Consider the following 17,637-nt stretch of genomic DNA (forward strand, 5'->3'; position numbering starts at 1 on the left):
AGGGTGGCACCGAAGGGAAGAATGCTTGAAAACGGTTTTGTTTCACAAACAAAACTAGGATGTCTTTAACAAAAAGTGACTTTTGAGTGTCCAAGCCATGAAAGGAGTTCCCTGGCAGTACCCCTCTCCCATCCAGGGGGCAGGACACAGAGCTCAACTCCTCCTGTAGGCATTAGTAAGAGAACACCAGAAGCCCTGAGACCAGAGAAGAATCACAGGCACAGGAACAGAAAGTGGGAGGCATCTGTGTAGACTTCAAGGGGAATGAGGTGAGAGTGCCTGGGAACTCTCCCATCACACAAATACTTGGTTTCTCCAAGTTTTAGCTGAAAACAATGTTTCCTATACTGGTGTACAGCAAGAAAGTCTGACTTCACCTCTGATGGGGGTGAGCTCAGGAAACGCACCTCCTTTCATCCTGTTTTTTTTCCTTTGTTTTTCTTTTTTTTTTTTTTTTTTTAATTCATGAAGCAAACATTTGATTTCTAGAGCATATATGTAGCTGCAGAGTTAACAGTTTTCCTGATACAGAACAGTGGAGGCTGTTCTAGCAGTGCATCAAAATGACTTTTCTAGTTCATGCACAGCACATGAAATTTTACGCTGAACGCTGACGGCTCCTCCTCAGAACTGAAAGTCCATTTTAGCCTCAAAATCAGGACTACTGATTATAGTAAAGAAACATAAAAGGCAATTTCAAAGGCACAAGTGATTACTCTCCTCCAACAAAGGAACTCTTATGTGTAACAGAACTGGTCTGCGGTTGCAGTTCTGTGAGCTACCATTTAAACACAACTACTCTGCCAAATACCATTCACAATTAGTCTCCCAACAGTTATCTGCTATTACAAGCTTTTATTTGCCAACGGTGCAGTAGAAAGCACGAGAAGCATGCAAAAAAGAGACACAGAACGAGTCCCTAATGTAGACTAATCCAATATACCTTTGAGAACAGGAAAATGTAGCTCAAAACTAAGATCCAGCTCTATCTGCTCATCATGAGAACATTACAGAATAGGCTCTTAATGGTCTTAAGGAAGGGAGGTCATCTCCTCATGTGCCATTCTTCTGAGAGAAGACAACTGTCCAGCTAGGACATAAGACACAGGGTTTGTCTATAAGGCTCTGTATTTACTCATTTTCTGCCATTCCATCACAACAAAGCACCCCATTATCACAGCTGCTGCTATACCAAGAGGAACCAAATCCTGCCAAGACGCTTACCTGTCATACCACGTGTGAAGGGTATGCCTCCCTGCTCCCCAGCACTGACTTGCACTCGCCCATGTTCCTCCTCTCCCCTCACAGGTGGGTATCACTGCCTTGCTTACAGAGTGCAAGACCTCTGGCCTGCAGCAAGGCACACAAAACTGCTTCCCGAATCGACCAAAATCAGTGAAGCTGCAAACTGAGAGCGCATCTATCCAAAGCCAGCTTTGCCAAAGCAGAAGAATATTTAGTATGGGGGTCCTTAGAAGGTTTTCTACTGCAATATGTCATGCTGTCCGTGCAGTGTACACCCTGCACTCCAAGCAAACCACAACATAACAGAATTTTTTTTTTAAAAAAAAAAACACAATCAGAAGCCTGAGAAACAATACTTAGCAGTGACAGATGGCACATGCCACACAGCTCCCCAAAATGTCTTCTGTGTTTGAGCATGCTAGATTTATGCCTTCCACCTTCCACCAACTCTGTATCCCCTGCAGCATCCCTCACCTGGAACCAGTGGAGGGAGAAGGGGGAGGACAAAGAAAAACTCAGAAACCTGAAGTTTGTTTGAATTTATTCCCTTGAACATTTCACACAGTTGGAACAAATAATGTCTTGATTTCACAGCAACAGGAAAACCACGTGTTACATAATTCAGAGACACACACCCAAAACAAAAACAGGTTAAAAACAACTGCATAAATCAAAATCTTCAAAGAGGCTATACAATGGAGACATGAAGCCTTTCTGAGCACTGTTTGTCTCACTTGAACATGATCTGTCACCAAGCTTATTTTATGCACACTCCCTCCTTTTCTCTGAGGAAAACAATCTCAAAATGGTCATTTCTTGGATTCCACTTTTCAAAAAAGCCAGGTATTTTAATTCGGCAATTAAGAAAAATCCAAGCCCTTCACACAAACTTGATACTTTTTTTCTAAGACACAAAACCATTCAATAAAAAAAAGTGCCCAGAAAAATTCATATCACCCTTCAGAATATACACATACAAACAATAAACAAATATTCCAGTGGCACAAGTCTACAGGTCTGAAAGCTAGAGAGAAAGGTGGAATCGGGAGCCCAGGCACTCCCAGGAAAAAGTGTTCTTAGCAGGATCCAGCCATGAGCACAAACTCAGCACATCGCTACTGTGTGTATCTTTCCTCGGTCCCCAAAACATTTTTCAGGATTTTTCAGTGAAGCTATCAGGTCAGCTTCATCTCCACTCTTCAGAACAAAATAACTTCTCCATCATGCCTTTGCCCTTCCCAGTTTTCCTGGCTTCAAATTGCTGGTCCTTTAACATTCTCCTTTCCTTTATGCCAAAGCTACCCAAATCCTGATAAGAACACTGACAAGGAACATGATGGACTGGGAACAGTCAAGCAGTTATCCTAACAGCGATTCCTGGCTTGCTATTGAGCGATGAATCACTGGGCACTGAACCTCGGTCCTAATCAGGCAACCCACACACACTCTCCTCAGCTTCCAAAAATACAGGGTCTGGTTCTTAAGTTTATATTTTAAATGTTCCAACAGAGAGACATAAATCTTGCATCAGATCTCTTTGCAGTTGTATGAAACCCCATAAAAGGGTTCTGTATCATGTGCCATGTCCTGCAAAACACGCCATCACAGCTCCTCCAAACAGAACAGACAACATTCAAGGCACAGTAGTAGAGGAATTATCTTTCCTCCCAATTTAGTGGTACATCCTGAAATATGGATGTACTACTTTTTTTCTTTTTTTTTTTTTTTTTTTTTTTTGGGGGGGGGTGGGAAGTTGTGGGTTGGCATGGGGTATGGATGTGTTTGTAAATGCACAGTTCAGTGGTTTAAAATGAAGGCACCACAACCAGAACATGATGTCACAGAATTAGTTTGCTGTTATCTTCTGTAATTTAATGTTTATAACAGACCAAATTCAAACAAAACTCAAGTGTGAATAATAATGGAAAGAAGTGACCAAGTAGAGACTTCATGAAGATATATTTGTCTGCACATGCAAACAGTATTGCTTTGAGCTGAATAATTTTCACAAGTAAGGCATGTTCAATGTATGTAAAACCATAAAGAGACCATGTTTTTGAACAAGCAGCTTATTTCTACACAGAAATATATATAAAATGTATTTGTACTTTGTTAGACAGAGAAGTAGAACTGTATGCAAATAATACTGGAAGCATTCATAAAGATTCATTAAAATTGTACAGACAGTTAAGATCCTTTTCAAAATGTGGCTCAGATAATTCACTTTAAAGGCCATGCCACTTACAGGAAGCAGCCACCCCCTTTTCTAGCTCTCCAAGTCAGCAAAAGAACTTCCTCTCACAAAGTCCAGCTTTGCTTGCTATATACAACAGTGAAGGGCTTTGCTCAGAACATTGCTCCCTGAAAACACTTAAGGCAAATCCATAGGAAAATTTTTAACTTTTCACGTTGCATACCTGTATCATGTACACTATATATTTTTGTGATTTTAAAGCAGGAGATTTAATGCCTCTACTTTGCATTGCATTTTTCAGTTTTGCATACTATGGCTTATATTTGGCTTCTTAAATCTTTTACAGGTCAAGTAACTACTGCAAAGGTCTCATGACTTGCATTTTTTATTTAATATTGCTGTATATTTTGGAGTATGACCTTCCCTAGCAGGTCTTTCCTTTATGAACTCCCTATTGCTGATAGGGACAGAAATATATTGCTGTGAGAACACAAGCCTGAAATAGGAAACATCTTACAACAAAACATGACCAGCTAAAGTCACCCCAAGAAGCAAATCATAAAGCTGATAGGGGTAAAGACTGTTCCAAGTCCACCTGTCAAGAAAGGGCTGAAAGTTCAGAAATATTTCTTACAGACCTTTAGAACAAACAGAAGAACAGCATTTGCATTAAAAGCACATTAAAACCATATGAAGTACTGTAAATAATATTAAAAAAAAAAATCCAAGACACAGCAGTTACAGATTATCAAAGGCAGAGACAGCTGAAAAGCAAAGTTGGTTTCATTTTTTTTTTTTTTTCTCTTGGCAATAGCACTGATTTTGGCACAAAGGCAAATGCAGAAGATAGAGAAAAACAGGCAGACAGCATACAGAGAAAGGTTACAGAATCTATGACAAGCATGCCACAGTCCAGCAGGACCAAAAGCACAGTAACAACCTTCCCCAACTTCCCTTCCCCAGAGAGAATGGCATCCATCACTCAAAAGCTTGTTGCCACTTCCCAAGCTGAAGGGTTGATCTATATTGCAAGAGCCAGTCTGACCATAACCTCCCTGGGAACACCCCTTGTAACCACCACATACGATGCCACACAGGGTCTCTGGCAAACCAGGCAAAACCTTAACAAGAAGCGTGATTCTAACTGACTGCTAAAACCCCCCTCAACCTGCTTATCAAGGATTGTGCCCTGCAATTATCATTACAGCACAAGGGACAGACAAAACACATTAAATGCCAGTTAAGACTGCAGCCACCCAGTGAGGGACTGACGACTTTAGCAAAATTAATACATGCCGATCAGGTTAGTAAACACATCACAAGAAAGTGCTTGTTGTGACCAGTCTCACCTCAGCTGACCAAGCCAACTGAAAGCCATTTTGTGGTTGAATATATTTTAAGCATTAAGCTGGCTAAAAAAGAAGAGGCCAGATTTGGTGGTATAGCAAAGGAGACACTGAGTGTAGGGGGAGAACCCATGCAATTTACATCCATTTGAGATTCCATGGCAACTAAAAAGCAGGCCTTGCATGAGTCACCATAAAGCTCACCAAACAAGCACTTGTACTAACTCAGGGCTGAATTTAACTCAGAGGTATAAAATTGTAAAACAGCTGGGTTTTTGTCTTGTATCTTCTTTGACTGATGTTTCTGTTCTACACCTTCCTTTTGCCTTCTAAACTATCTTTACATCTCCATCAAATATCAAACTTATGCATGTTACACTTTTTTTTTTTTTTTTTTTTTACTTAATCATTTCAGAGGCAACTTACACTCCACATCAAGATCTACCTCACTACTGAGGACTGGCTCAGCCCTCAGGGTCTGAAATTGCTATTGCCAAATTACATTTGGTGGCATTTGCTTTAAGGGAGGTCAAACATTTTTAAGTGTATGACCTGTATGAGATGAGTCTATCAGATGGGTGAAGTGGAGCCTCGGAAACAGAGCTCTGCCTCTATCTCCATTTCAGTACAGGTTTTTTGCTCAAGGGATTTGTCTACTCTACAGTGAAAAGCAGAGTGTCTTTAGTGTCTTAAACAGACAAATTAATAAATTGCAAGAAAGCATATAGTTCAAAGTCAGAAATTATACTGAGATGTAATCTTATAGACTCCTTTTGATTATTCAGGAATAATATCCTTTTCTTCCACTGTATTAGCCTGTATTGTAATTCAAAAGGGTTTGTTTTATTTTTTCAAACCATATATAACTGTAAACACATCACAGGTTTCCTGACCTACACACCCAGCAAGAACAGGAGCTGCAGGACACGACTGTCACGCTAACAGAGAACTGACCTGCCTTTAATGACACTGTGGTTTGCTTTGAAAGTACACTGCATTTAGCCTCCTCCTGCTTCTTAACCATTGTTAAGCCAGTAGTTTTAAGATATACTTAGAACCTACCTCACGAAGAAAACAAAATCTCAGCCAATAATGGCATTTTTCTAGCAGAAAGGGGGAGAACAGCAGAGGCACTGCTCACTCTTCTACCATGAAATGTACTTCTGTCATGCACATATAAGAATGCACCACAATACGCTGCCTTGAAGATGGCCTAGCTTGACCCAGCTGGGTGTGTCCTACTACACACTTTGGGTACTGCAAGAGGCAAAGTTTTAAAAGGTTCAAAAGCTTTACAAATTATGCTTCAGCTGTACACTGCTTTAGAAAAGCAGAAAGCAAAGAGAAGGAGCCCTAGATTTCAAGTTTTGTCATTTAATAAAGTAGTGTCTGTTCTGTTTTACTCCTCTGGAAGTACTTCAGTTCTGCTACAGGATTGTGCCACTGCTACATAAGGAGAGATGGAAACATCTGACTTACAGCTGATTCATATTTGATTTATCTAAGTTTATAGCAAACCATGGCTTATTGTTTGCTCTACTTAGTGATCACTTAGATGCTATTTACTGAATGCTCATTTATAAAAGTGAGTAATTAAATTCAATCAGTTGGAAGGACTAAATTGGAGGAAGGAGGCTTTCTGCCAGCAATTGGTTTGATAAACTAATTGATATATATAGCTAAACCCTCCTTCCACTTCTTATCACCAACAGCTTCACTCCATAAACCACCTCACTCTCACATCAGATTCCCTGTGCTCCAAGAAATATTTTTTCCATTCATCTTAAAGAATATGATCCAGCTAGAAAAAACAAAAAAAATCTTTTAACTTTTAGAGAAAGCAATTTTAAGTCTATCCAGTTGTACAAAAATGCTGTAGTTAACCCATCTGTCCACAGCATTTTGCAAACGTCACTCTTCCACACCTTTTCCCTTTCCTCCGTTTTGCCATATGGAAATTCCACACAAACAAAAGAGGAAATCATCAAACTACACTTCAAGAATCAACTACATACACTAAGAATAAATTTCTGTTGGATTGCACTCAGAATCTTAGAAACACTTGTAAGAATAATACGTAAAGTAAAATAATAGCATGATTTTTATTTGCCTGTGTGTTTTTAAGGTCTTTTCTCAACTAGCACTGTGAAAACATTCTTTTCTCAAAGTGTTGCTGTAAGCATGTTCTCTCTCTAAAAGCAGCTTATTTAGTTTACCCATAATGTTCTGGAACAAGTACTAGAAATCAAATCTTTTCCTTTTTCTGACATCACTAAATGAACACTTAGGGGCTGGGCAAACGAGCATTTGTAGCACAGACACTTCTCCCATGTTAGAAGGAATTAGAATTTCAAGTTAAAAGGCAAAACTACTTCACAGTAGAACACACACATCCACCACCCCATTCCCAAAGCCATGGCCAGGAGCAGCACAGATTCTGGAAGTGAGGGAAGAGCACCATGACCCTGCCAGCACCACGAAACTCAAGGGGTTTAAGGAATCCAATCCCATCAGCAGTCAGACACCCAGAATTCCAAAGGAGACAATCCAGAAGTAATGGGATCTTTCCCATTCAAGTACCAGATTAATGAAGAGAAGCTTGGGAGAACAAGAAACCACACCCAGAATTCAGGCAAACACAGAAATCCAGTTTGTGAGCTACTCCAGCGCAGCGGAAGAACTTTTACCTTCAGTGGCGCTGAGCTGTACACATTACAGGGCCCTTCACGGGGGCCCACTCAGAGAAGACCCTCACCTGAGCATCCGTGTTTTCCTGGAATTCTTCCAGATAACGTCCTTGAAAGGACTGAGAACATCTAGGCCCCAAAGCCACAGTGCAAAACAATATATTGAGCTTTCACAAAACACACGAAATTCACATGGCACCCCAAAAATCACACGAATTACACAGCTCAAAGTTGGGTCAACATTAATTCTTACTGGTCAGCAGGCTGCCCACAGAATTCCCCTAGAATCTGCACAAGAACTTCTGACTGGACATAGAGAAAGGGAACCCCAAAAGCCATCAGCTGACACATGAAAAAGGAGTCCAAAGGGTTCTGGGCTACCTGGTGCCCAATCGAGGAAACTGTGCTTTGCAGGTGCTGGCTCGCCACCCTAACTCTGCCAAAGAGGCTGAGAGAGTACTGCACCACCCGGCTAAAGAAGGAAGCGGAGCTACCTGGGGCCCTCTCTGCTGAGGTGGAGATGGTATTTGCCCGTCCACTTCCGTCACTTGCCATGGTATCCTGCAGAGGTCCTTTGGCGTCCTGAGAGAATGCGGGGGAAATTGAATTCATATTAAAATAGCAAATGCCTCAGAAATACTCTCTTCTTTTCAATACTGAATACACTGAACCAGGGAGGCATCCCACTCACAGTGAAGATACCCCTTAACCATCACAAAAGGCAAGCTCTGAACCAAGCATGTTCCTTCTCAATTTGCAGATTTATTAAAGCTCTGAAAAACAAGCTGGATATCCAAGAAAGCACAGCACTAAGATCCCCAAAGTCTGCGCATCTGGGAAATAAAACAAGTTATATTTTAGTCTTCATTTTTGCCATGAAGTATGGCACAAATATTGGGATGGATCCCTTATACTTCCAAAAAGAAGGAATGCAGCTTCAGCTTGTACTAACAAAACCTGAGAAACAGGCAGAACGACAAGCACCACCACTACCACAAAGGAAAAAATAATTTAAGGGGGAAGGACAATTTGTAGCATGCAAGCGTAACAGAACTTGTTAAGAGACTAGCATGTAGTTTGCTCAGAGTATGCATAAATACTGAAAAAGGGGTTGAGGAGACAAGTGCCTTGGATTGCAATGACAGAAGCTGGGAGACTTTTCTGTATTACACAGTGCGTCTTGATCCTATACTTAGAGCACAAATGCTTCCATTATGATAGTATAGGAAAGCGATATCCTTTCTTTTCACACAGGTTCCCATTAACATACAGAAAACCTTCAGAAATGAAGGCTGGTCCTCCTCATAGCCTATGCAAGTGGGGTAGAACTTCACATCTCAAAGGAAATTCAAATAATTTGTTTCATTTTAAGAAAAAAGATGGAGAAACAAAGGAAAAGCGAAACTGGTAACATTATTCATTTATTCTCTGCATGGACTGAATAAGTATTTAAGCTGACAAGAAAACAAATCAAAACCCTGTTCTGAATGGGACAGTACATTATTTTACAATAAGAACCCTGAAAAGAGAAGTGGTAATTAAAGGAGCTGCTTTTAAATAAAATATATAGAACTGTAAGCTCTCATGACACAAAAAAAGCAACTCGATGCACTCTGATTTTTTTTCTACTTTCTAAAAAAAACCCCAGCATATTTACTTTTACAATGTTAAGAATCAAAACCCGTTAACATGACATGTTAGAGAAAATAATGAGTTACCTTTCCCGACAGAGGACCCACTGCTGGCCTCTTCCTTTGAGCATAACCAGAGAGTCGGTAACAGTAGTGAGGTTTACAGTAGAATTTACCTGCAGTAAAAACGCAGAAGATGGTCAATAATGAAAACACAGCAGTTTAGCACAATATAAATGTCCATCTCACTGCAACTTATTTTCTGCTGCCATTCCCATTGCTACCTCTAGTTTCTTCACTACAGCAAACGCTATCTGAAGTTTTAACTCCAGCCCTCCTCTCTCACCCTCCTAGCTAGCCTCCTTTTCATTGGGTGCCTGAGAGCCATTTAGCTTAAAATCCTATCAAACACCAAAGCAAAGCTGTGAGGCTTGTGTGGTATCATACGCTAACAATGGGGCAGTGTGTGAGGAACAAAGAAATCATCACATGAAAAGCTGGCAGAAGCACTTTTGGAAAAAGCAAGAATGAATACAACCAGCAGAGGGAAGTGGGAGAGGACAGTGTTAACTCCCAAAGAACCATCGATAAGAACGCACAGTGGCTTCTTGTGGAAAGGACAGTCAATCAATGATTCATTTCCACAGTTAAGACCTTTTGTGGTATTACTGGTTTAGTAACACCCCAGAAGCCTAGATGGGTTTTCACCGGTATCTGAAACACTGTCAGGAAGCCAAAGCAGCACTCATATCATAATACAAATAATAACAGCAGCAATTTGATGGCACATGATTATCTTCCAGTGTACTTTTGCCAGTATATCCTGCTTGGTGTATGCAGTCCATAGCATTCCCTACTGCTATCCTATTCCTACAAATTTGCTAATGCATTTCAAACCTATATTCTGACCTTCACCTCTTCCTCTAGTTTCTCTGGGCTGGTATTGACACAATGCTTTGTTCTACGATGGAAAAGTGAAAAAAACACTATCTTTCAAGAAGTCTCTGCTTAAATAAACATTTCTTAATATTTACTCTTTCCAAAAACTGCTCTTTCAAATTGTCTGAAAAGAGCAGCAACAGAAAAGTTCTTACATAAAAATTCTCAGACTTTGAAGCCTAAAGCCACACTGACTGCAGAATGCTGCAGAATGCTCATCAGTCCAAGCTGCTAAATGAATAGCAAAAATGTGCGTATAGCTTTGTTATTTTTTTCTCTCAAACAAAACCCAGAATGAAATATAAGCTAAATTGTTCACAATGATAACATCAGATAGGAGACCACACATTTCTGTTTGGCCATATATGCTTCACATACATACACAACTGTTAGTCATGTAATATAATTTCAGAATCAATGCTGTAAGTGTGCTGAAACTCCAAGCTCTGTGTTTGCTTCATTGAGAACTATCTGGCCATAACTGCATACATAAGCTTGCCTGCACAGGGAATCTGGTGGCAAAAACTGTGTCAGCCCCAGCCCATACAGCTAACAGAGCAGTTCAGTCTGTTACTGCTAAATATAAAGCCAGATAGTCAGTTACTTGTGAATGCCCAAAATAACAGCAGTGCTCAAAAAATGCTTTTTCCCAACTTCGATCACTGATGAAGATGTTACTTTTACATGTTGATTTCAAAATTATAATTGGCCCCTTTAAACTCGCATGCCAAGTCTGCTGACCTTCCGGCCAAGTAATAATGGGTTTTCTATTCCTTACTGGGAGACTGGTTTGATGACTCTCAGTTTCCTCAATTCTTTGTGACCAAGCAAGTCTGTTACTTAAAGTCATTATATAATGCACCATCAATACAACATTTTGGTTCTTTTTGCCCCTTAAACCTAGATGATGTTTCCATGGCCATTATTCTACCCAGTACACACAAAAAGATTCTTCCTAGTTATACACAATAGATACCTGTCAATTTCATAACATTTCAATCTGCAGTAGAATATTCTGGAGTTTCATTCTGTAACATATCAGTTAATAGTTTTTACTTCATCTTTGCTCCAAGTGGGGAAAACTATCAGTACTAACACTTTTTTCCTGTTGTTTTGGTTTCTACACCATCGTATCTGAAATAGACTTCCTTCTATCTAACCTCTCACTTGTTTTACATCATTTTGCACATATTTTCCCATTGAGATAGACAGTAAAGATAAATGGCAGCTGTGGAAGAAAATAAAGGCATACCTGCTGATATAAATAAAAGCTAACAGGAGATACTTTCTCATATTTTTTCTTCAGAAATTTCAACCACTGCTCAAGCAAAGAATGCAACACATTGCTACTCTCGGAAGATTACTTTTCACAAGTGATGGGTGAATTCAAGTGACTACTTTTAATGTGCACATTTAGTTGATAAACTGAGTTTAATATGCTGCCATATTATGTGGTTTCTCAGATTTGTTAGGTATATTTGAAGCTTTCTTTAATTCTTAGCATGCTAGATTCTGTTAACTAAGTCATCAGCAAGTTTTGTAACCATATTACTTCCTCCTTAGTCCATCAGATACAGAAAGCAACAGTCATTACTGAACTTACATTAACTACTTCAACAACTCTTTCTATGTATACGTAACACTGACTTACCTCTTCTCAACTTCGATGCTCCATTTTTCACTATATAAACAGAACATGGTTTGTAATGAGCTATTATCGTAGCCCCCGATTATAAAGTTCCTATTTTAGCACATCTAAAGTAAACATACAGAGTTGGGAGAGTTGCAATGTCTTAAAGAAGAAAAAGCTGACTGCATTTGCCTCCAATATGTTATCTTAAGTCATATTAAACACTAAGGAGTTTCCTCATTTGACAGTACTGAAGTAAGAGTAAAGGGTCTAGCTTTCAAACTCTGCCTCCAAACCACTTTAAAGCCCCCAACTACTATTTGTTTCATTGCATTCTAGCTGCTATTATTATGTTAAATTAATTCCTAAGAGATCAGTTATTTTGCTGTCAGCATGACCTGGCTGCAGGAAATCTATATTGTTTCAAGAGTTTGAGAGGTGGTATCTTTGGAACGGACATTACTCTGGTCCCCATCCACCAAGTAATTTTTAAGCAAAGAAAGAGCTGAATTAATAGATGGATTTCCAGGACAGTTAAGAGAATTCTGGCAAAAAGGCAATTTCTCTTACCATCTTCAATATCATAGGCATAAGATGACAAACGGAGAGTTGTTGCACAGTATTCACACTTGAAGCAACTGCGGTGGAAGAACTTGCCTTCAGCACTCAGCCTTTCCATCACATAGACTCGCTTGCGGCAGAAGTAACAGACATCGCTGCCTCCCAGGTTTTGGGGGAACTCCTTTTTGAGCGAGCCCTAGACAGAAATAGGCATGGCTAAATTTGTGTGTATCCAGCCTCATCAAGATTGCATGGTCGTATTTTCTCTTCATTTATGTAGATACAGAGCATCTGGATGCTGCAGGTCTTTCACACGCGGATGCTGCAGTTCTTGGACACAATTCACAGTTTTAACCAGGACACCAAAAACTAACCTTATTGTCCAGGGAAGGTCCTAGGATGCCATACCTACGTATGTCAGGAGTAAAATAAGCTCCAGACGGAAAAGTGGACACCAGTACTATTAATGAAGACCTTGAAATAAATGACTGAATGAGGTATATGATGGAAAGCCAACACAATTAGAAATCCCTCAAACAGCAATTCTTAGACCTACATTATCAAAATCAGTATCTCCTCCAGAAAACAATAATGCAGAAGTAGCCCCAGTGGATTAAACACATCTTCATGAATATGACAAGCAATTTCTCAACTGTTCATGCACAAGGCTTGGACACTGAGATTAGATTAAAACATTTTGCAAGGAAAATGAGGACAAGAGTGAGGGTGAATGGAGAGAGGGAAACGAAGTCTTTCACACAGCTATGACAGGTTCCATAAATGGCAGTAACAACTGGACACTCACAATACTTCAGATCTACAGTACATCTATTCACAAACACACATCATCTTCTGTACATTGTCTTACCAGTTCCTTCTTGTCTAGAAGGGTTTTGGGTTGCTCTTTCCTTTGAAGCTGATTGGCTATCTGCTCAGCCAATGAGCTCACTCCGCCTGTGTACATCTTTATATACTTCTACCAGATGGATGAAATAAAACAACAGTGAAGTGAGAAAAGAAAAAAAAAAAACAACCTCAAATTAAAAAAATGAGTAAATGATAACAGTTAGGTGGTGAAAAGGTGCAGAAAGGTCAAATCATGCCAAGACAGTGGACAACATGGAGTGACAAGTAGTAACAGCAAAGCTAGTGTCATCAGAAATCACCAGTATAGACCAGGATCAACTGTAAGAAGGGAAAAGGCGGCTTACAACATTCTGCATTCTTTAAGTGCTCTAGAAATACAATGATGATGAAGAAAGCAGATCCTACTTTGACTTGTGGAGTATTTTGCACCTGGAAACCTGAGCATAGACACTTCTCAAAGATAAGGCCAAATATAGGATAAGACTTTAGGCTCCAGGTAAAAGTGGCATCAGAAACAAAGATCTTTTAGAAGGTATGTTATGTAGTCTATTGCAACATGCTGATCACAACAGCGTATTCATATGTTTAGCAACTGCAAAGAATTCATTTATAGAGCATTCCTAGAGGAGGGAAAAATCCTTAACCAAGAAACTCACACTGATTTAAAAACATGAATTCTTCCAATGTTAAAAATACACAGAGGTTTATATGGGAAAAGATGCAAGACCCCCATCCAATGCATTAAAGCCATACCTGCATACATCTGGAACATATATTGGTTCAACTGTGAACATGGCTTTATGACCAGGCTTTTCTCCATCTGGGTACTGACTGACTCCAGAACTCTGGATATCTAAAAACCTTCCAGTATCCTGAGAAATCTAGGCAGGCTGGCTGTTACCTTGCATGTACAAAACGAGTATCTGCAAGCCAAGTTCAGTCACCGCAGGAGCGGAGGAAGCATTTTTCACAGGAAATACTTACAACCGTTGGCAATAATTACATGGTTAAGAAAATCATGAGGTTACATCCATGTTAGCTCAATCACACTGCAAACACTATGTATTTGACTCAGAGCAGCAAGAAGCACACCAAGCAATTTTCCTTTTCCAGACTAAAAGCATTATGAATGTTTCTAGTGGGAGTCTCCTCAGCAAATGAAGGATCATTAGAAAGACACTCCAGCTTCTAGCAAGTGTAAAATACCAAAGGTAACGGTTTTATGAAAGGACGGACTGAAGTTGTATCTCAAAACCCCCTTTACTCGTGTAGCAGAACGTGTTTGAAGCACGCTAGTTATCTCCCACAACTAATAATGGAGCATAAATTTAATACATGTGGTTATTAGCCTTTAAGACCTTCACATGTTCAGACATGAGAACAGCAGGAAGCATCAGAAAAACTGAAATTCACCACAGAATGGGTACTTCTTCGGGGAAAAAGATTTTGAAAACGGAGTGCTCAAGCCATCAGACATCACCACTGCTATCAGTGAAGTCCTAATTCCTTAAGCTCTGTGCCACTGCAGTAATGAGGGTTTACTCCTACACAGAAAGAACTTCTGTCTACTGATTCCACCCCAGGATGCAGAGCACTTGCAGTATTTATATATGCAAGAAATATGATTTGTCTTTAAAAATTTTCCAAGTTCCATATTCTACCTCAGCTAGTGTGTGCATACACATATGTGCAGACTTGCCTTTCAACAACATATATCATCTCTTGTTGAATATTACATTTAAAATGGTGCTCACTGGAAAAATTTTCTTCAGCATTGATCTTTAACTAGCAATCATAACCATTTGGCCAAGAGTTTTCCTTTTTCCTCTAAAAGACCAGAAACCTTTGAGGCTTTTTAAGTTTTCTTAAAAGTTAGTTCAAGCTTTTCCATTGGAAAAATTCTCTTTTAGCTGAACCAGGTCTCCACTGAACAAATTTTGATTTGAAAACTTCATACGACCATTTTTGCAGATGCTTCAGAATCTTTAAATCTCTACCAGAACACATGAAGTTCCATGTTTCATAGTGATTATGCTAAACTTGACTCACAATACCTTGTACTATTTGGTGTGGGAAATTTAGTTGCTGAATTTTTTATCTGGGGTTCTGTGTTTCTGATTTGGTTTGCTTTTTTCCTACACATCACATCTGGCCTAATACAGGGTCTTAAATGAAGCACTTTATCTTTCCTCCCATGGGCAAAAACCTTCAAAATATGCATTGTTCTGCAGCACTTTGAAGAGCAGGCAAAGAACCCACTCCAGCTTAGGTCAAATCAAGTTCCTGCTGTTTATGTACAACAACTGCAAGTAGTTCAAAATCTCAGTGATGTTTTCAGAAAGCCAAAGTACTTCTTATTTCACACCGTCCGTTAAACATATATGCACAAATGCATTCTGTAGTTTGGCCCAGGATTCCAACAAAAGCAGCAAGCAAAACAAGAAAGCTTTACTGCAAAGCCAGAAGGACTATCAGTGCTCAAAAAATTTGATTGGAGAGTGAGATGTACCACAAGCTTTTCATTTACGTTAAACTTTAAATTTATTTCATACTGCTTTATGGCTAATAATAACCAGGCTATGCCAGGTTGCCTCTGGCTTTTCATTTGTGCATGAATATGCACAGGCATTGCATTCTGCAGGTGAGGCACTGCAAGCCTAGCCATGTCTCGTGGGGTGTCCTTGGCTGTGGGACTGGGGCGCAGCAAGTGAACACAGCTGATGCACCTTGCAATGCTCATTGCTACCTGTCGAAGAGAGTCAGATGAAGGTGAAGAAGGGCGATTAGAAGAACGGAGGCTAAGGGAGAGCTCCCACTGGTCAACAAAGAATCGGCGAGACGGTTCAGTCTCAGGCTAAAAAATAAAATAAAAATCAAAACAATCATATATGGCTACAGAGGGAAAAGGAGAAAATAAAAAAAAAACAACTCAGGCCCTTCTGCCCACCATAAAAAAAAGACTCCTGTAGGAAAACATGGAGAAAAAGGTCCAGTGTATAAAACTTTGCTTTCTCCCTAGTGAGGCAGAATCAGTTATTCTTAATTTGCTCTTTATTAGGTTTTAAGTTATTTAGGACCATTTGGAAGCAGTTACCTACTTCCACAGATGTCCAACCTCCTGTAAGCAAAGCAACTAAGCCACTGGCAAAGATCCCAAATGAATTTCCTCTGCTCCTCCTGTATCTCCCATTGTTCTGTATTACTGACCCAATGCACTTAAGATCATATTTCAGGCCATGTAAGAACTCTTCTATATTTTAACTATATAAACCAAAAGCCCACTCTCCTTGGGGATGGAAGAGAAAGAAGTTACCTTGTATGCATGCCAGTAATCAGCACCAAATTTCCAACCTAAAATTTACTGTAACCAGATTGGAAACACCACACTAAAAAGAATGAAACAATATAAAACAATCTGCTATTCTTGCCTATCAAATGGCAAACAATAAATTCCAAACTAAGAATCTGCACCCTTCTGAAACTGGTTCCTCAGAGGAGAGCCCAAAATTTTGTCACCCCTCTCATATTTAGGATTTAGGGGACCTAAATAACACACCCCTCTCATTATCTCTATGGGTCATTACGCCTATCTCCCAAGGAATACTTCACATTAATAGGAAAAAAAAAAGTAGCTGGAAGTATGAGACAAAAATAGCACTGGTAGAAACTGTGCATTCCTAGAAATTAGTCTGGAAAGAAAAGTAATGCAAATTTTAAATATTGGACACTCTTTTGCAAGAAAATTACATTTTTAGTTATAAAAAGGAAAAATAAATGCCCTGTAGCTGCATGAGCCACAAAACCAGCTATTTCTAGCCACTTAGAATAGGCTAGCCTCAAGATTAAATAAACTGGACAAAATGTAAAAGCTTAGTTTTCACAGTTTCCCAATTCAATGAAATATAACTGTTTATACACAAATTTTCTATACTTAAGATCTTCAACATTCAATCAAACTTCTTTTCTGAAAATGTCTTACTTTGCTCAGCCTTCTTTCTCTTACTATTTTTCTTGTTTTCTTCCCTTAAATCCCACATCATAATCCATCATTGCCTGCAGTGTTTCCAACATCTGTTTCCTCTTTTTCCGCTCTACCTACCCACTTCATCCTTTCCTCTACTTTTTGTCCTCCATCTCCCCTCTATTTTCTTTCCTCCTTAATTCTGCACTATACAGAAATTAAGAGTTTCAAAAACAATTTCTATCTTTGCATCGTAATGCTGTTAATCTTTTCCACCCTCAAAAGGAACTTGAAAGTTCTAGTGAGCAACACAAAAGCTAGGAGCAAGATGTTTTGGTCTAGATGTTCATTTCTATACCACCATATCAACTGAGTAAGGAGGTGTACCTGAGCATGCTGTCTTTGGATCATGCTGGAGATATTCAGTTGTGTCACCCATTAACAAACAGGTGCTAATATGTTTCAACTAGTCTATTCAGTCTTTTATAGATTCTTCTGTGTCCCCAAATCCTATCTCAAATCTAGCCAAAGGTTCACTCTTCCTTCCTGAAGAACAGCTTCCCTGACTTTAATCAT

The 17,637-nt window shown here is 39.5% G+C and overlaps 1 protein-coding gene across 18 annotated transcripts in view; it reads right to left on the minus strand.

The window, feature by feature from the left end:
* The window catches only part of MICAL3 (microtubule associated monooxygenase, calponin and LIM domain containing 3), a 161,673-nt gene that overhangs the window by 61,252 nt on the left and 82,784 nt on the right, over positions 1-17,637 (minus strand). For 13 of the 18 annotated variants that reach the window (XM_055807539.1, XM_027782826.2, XM_027782827.2 and 10 more), the window contains exons 18-21: positions 13,102-13,209; positions 12,243-12,429; positions 9,191-9,279; positions 7,967-8,054 (exon numbers count right to left, since the gene is read on the minus strand). In XM_055807539.1, coding sequence (XP_055663514.1) covers positions 7,967-8,054; positions 9,191-9,279; positions 12,243-12,429; positions 13,102-13,209 — 472 coding nt within the window. Of the gene's footprint in view, positions 1-7,966; positions 8,055-9,190; positions 9,280-12,242; positions 12,430-13,101; positions 13,210-15,846; positions 15,955-17,637 lie in introns of all 18 variants that reach the window. The other 5 variants (XM_027782838.2, XM_027782837.2, XM_027782833.2 and 2 more) reach the window with 2 other exon arrangements.

This window comes from Falco peregrinus, chromosome 6 (assembly GCF_023634155.1).
Source record: "Falco peregrinus isolate bFalPer1 chromosome 6, bFalPer1.pri, whole genome shotgun sequence".
Classification (NCBI taxonomy): Eukaryota; Metazoa; Chordata; class Aves; order Falconiformes; family Falconidae; genus Falco; species Falco peregrinus.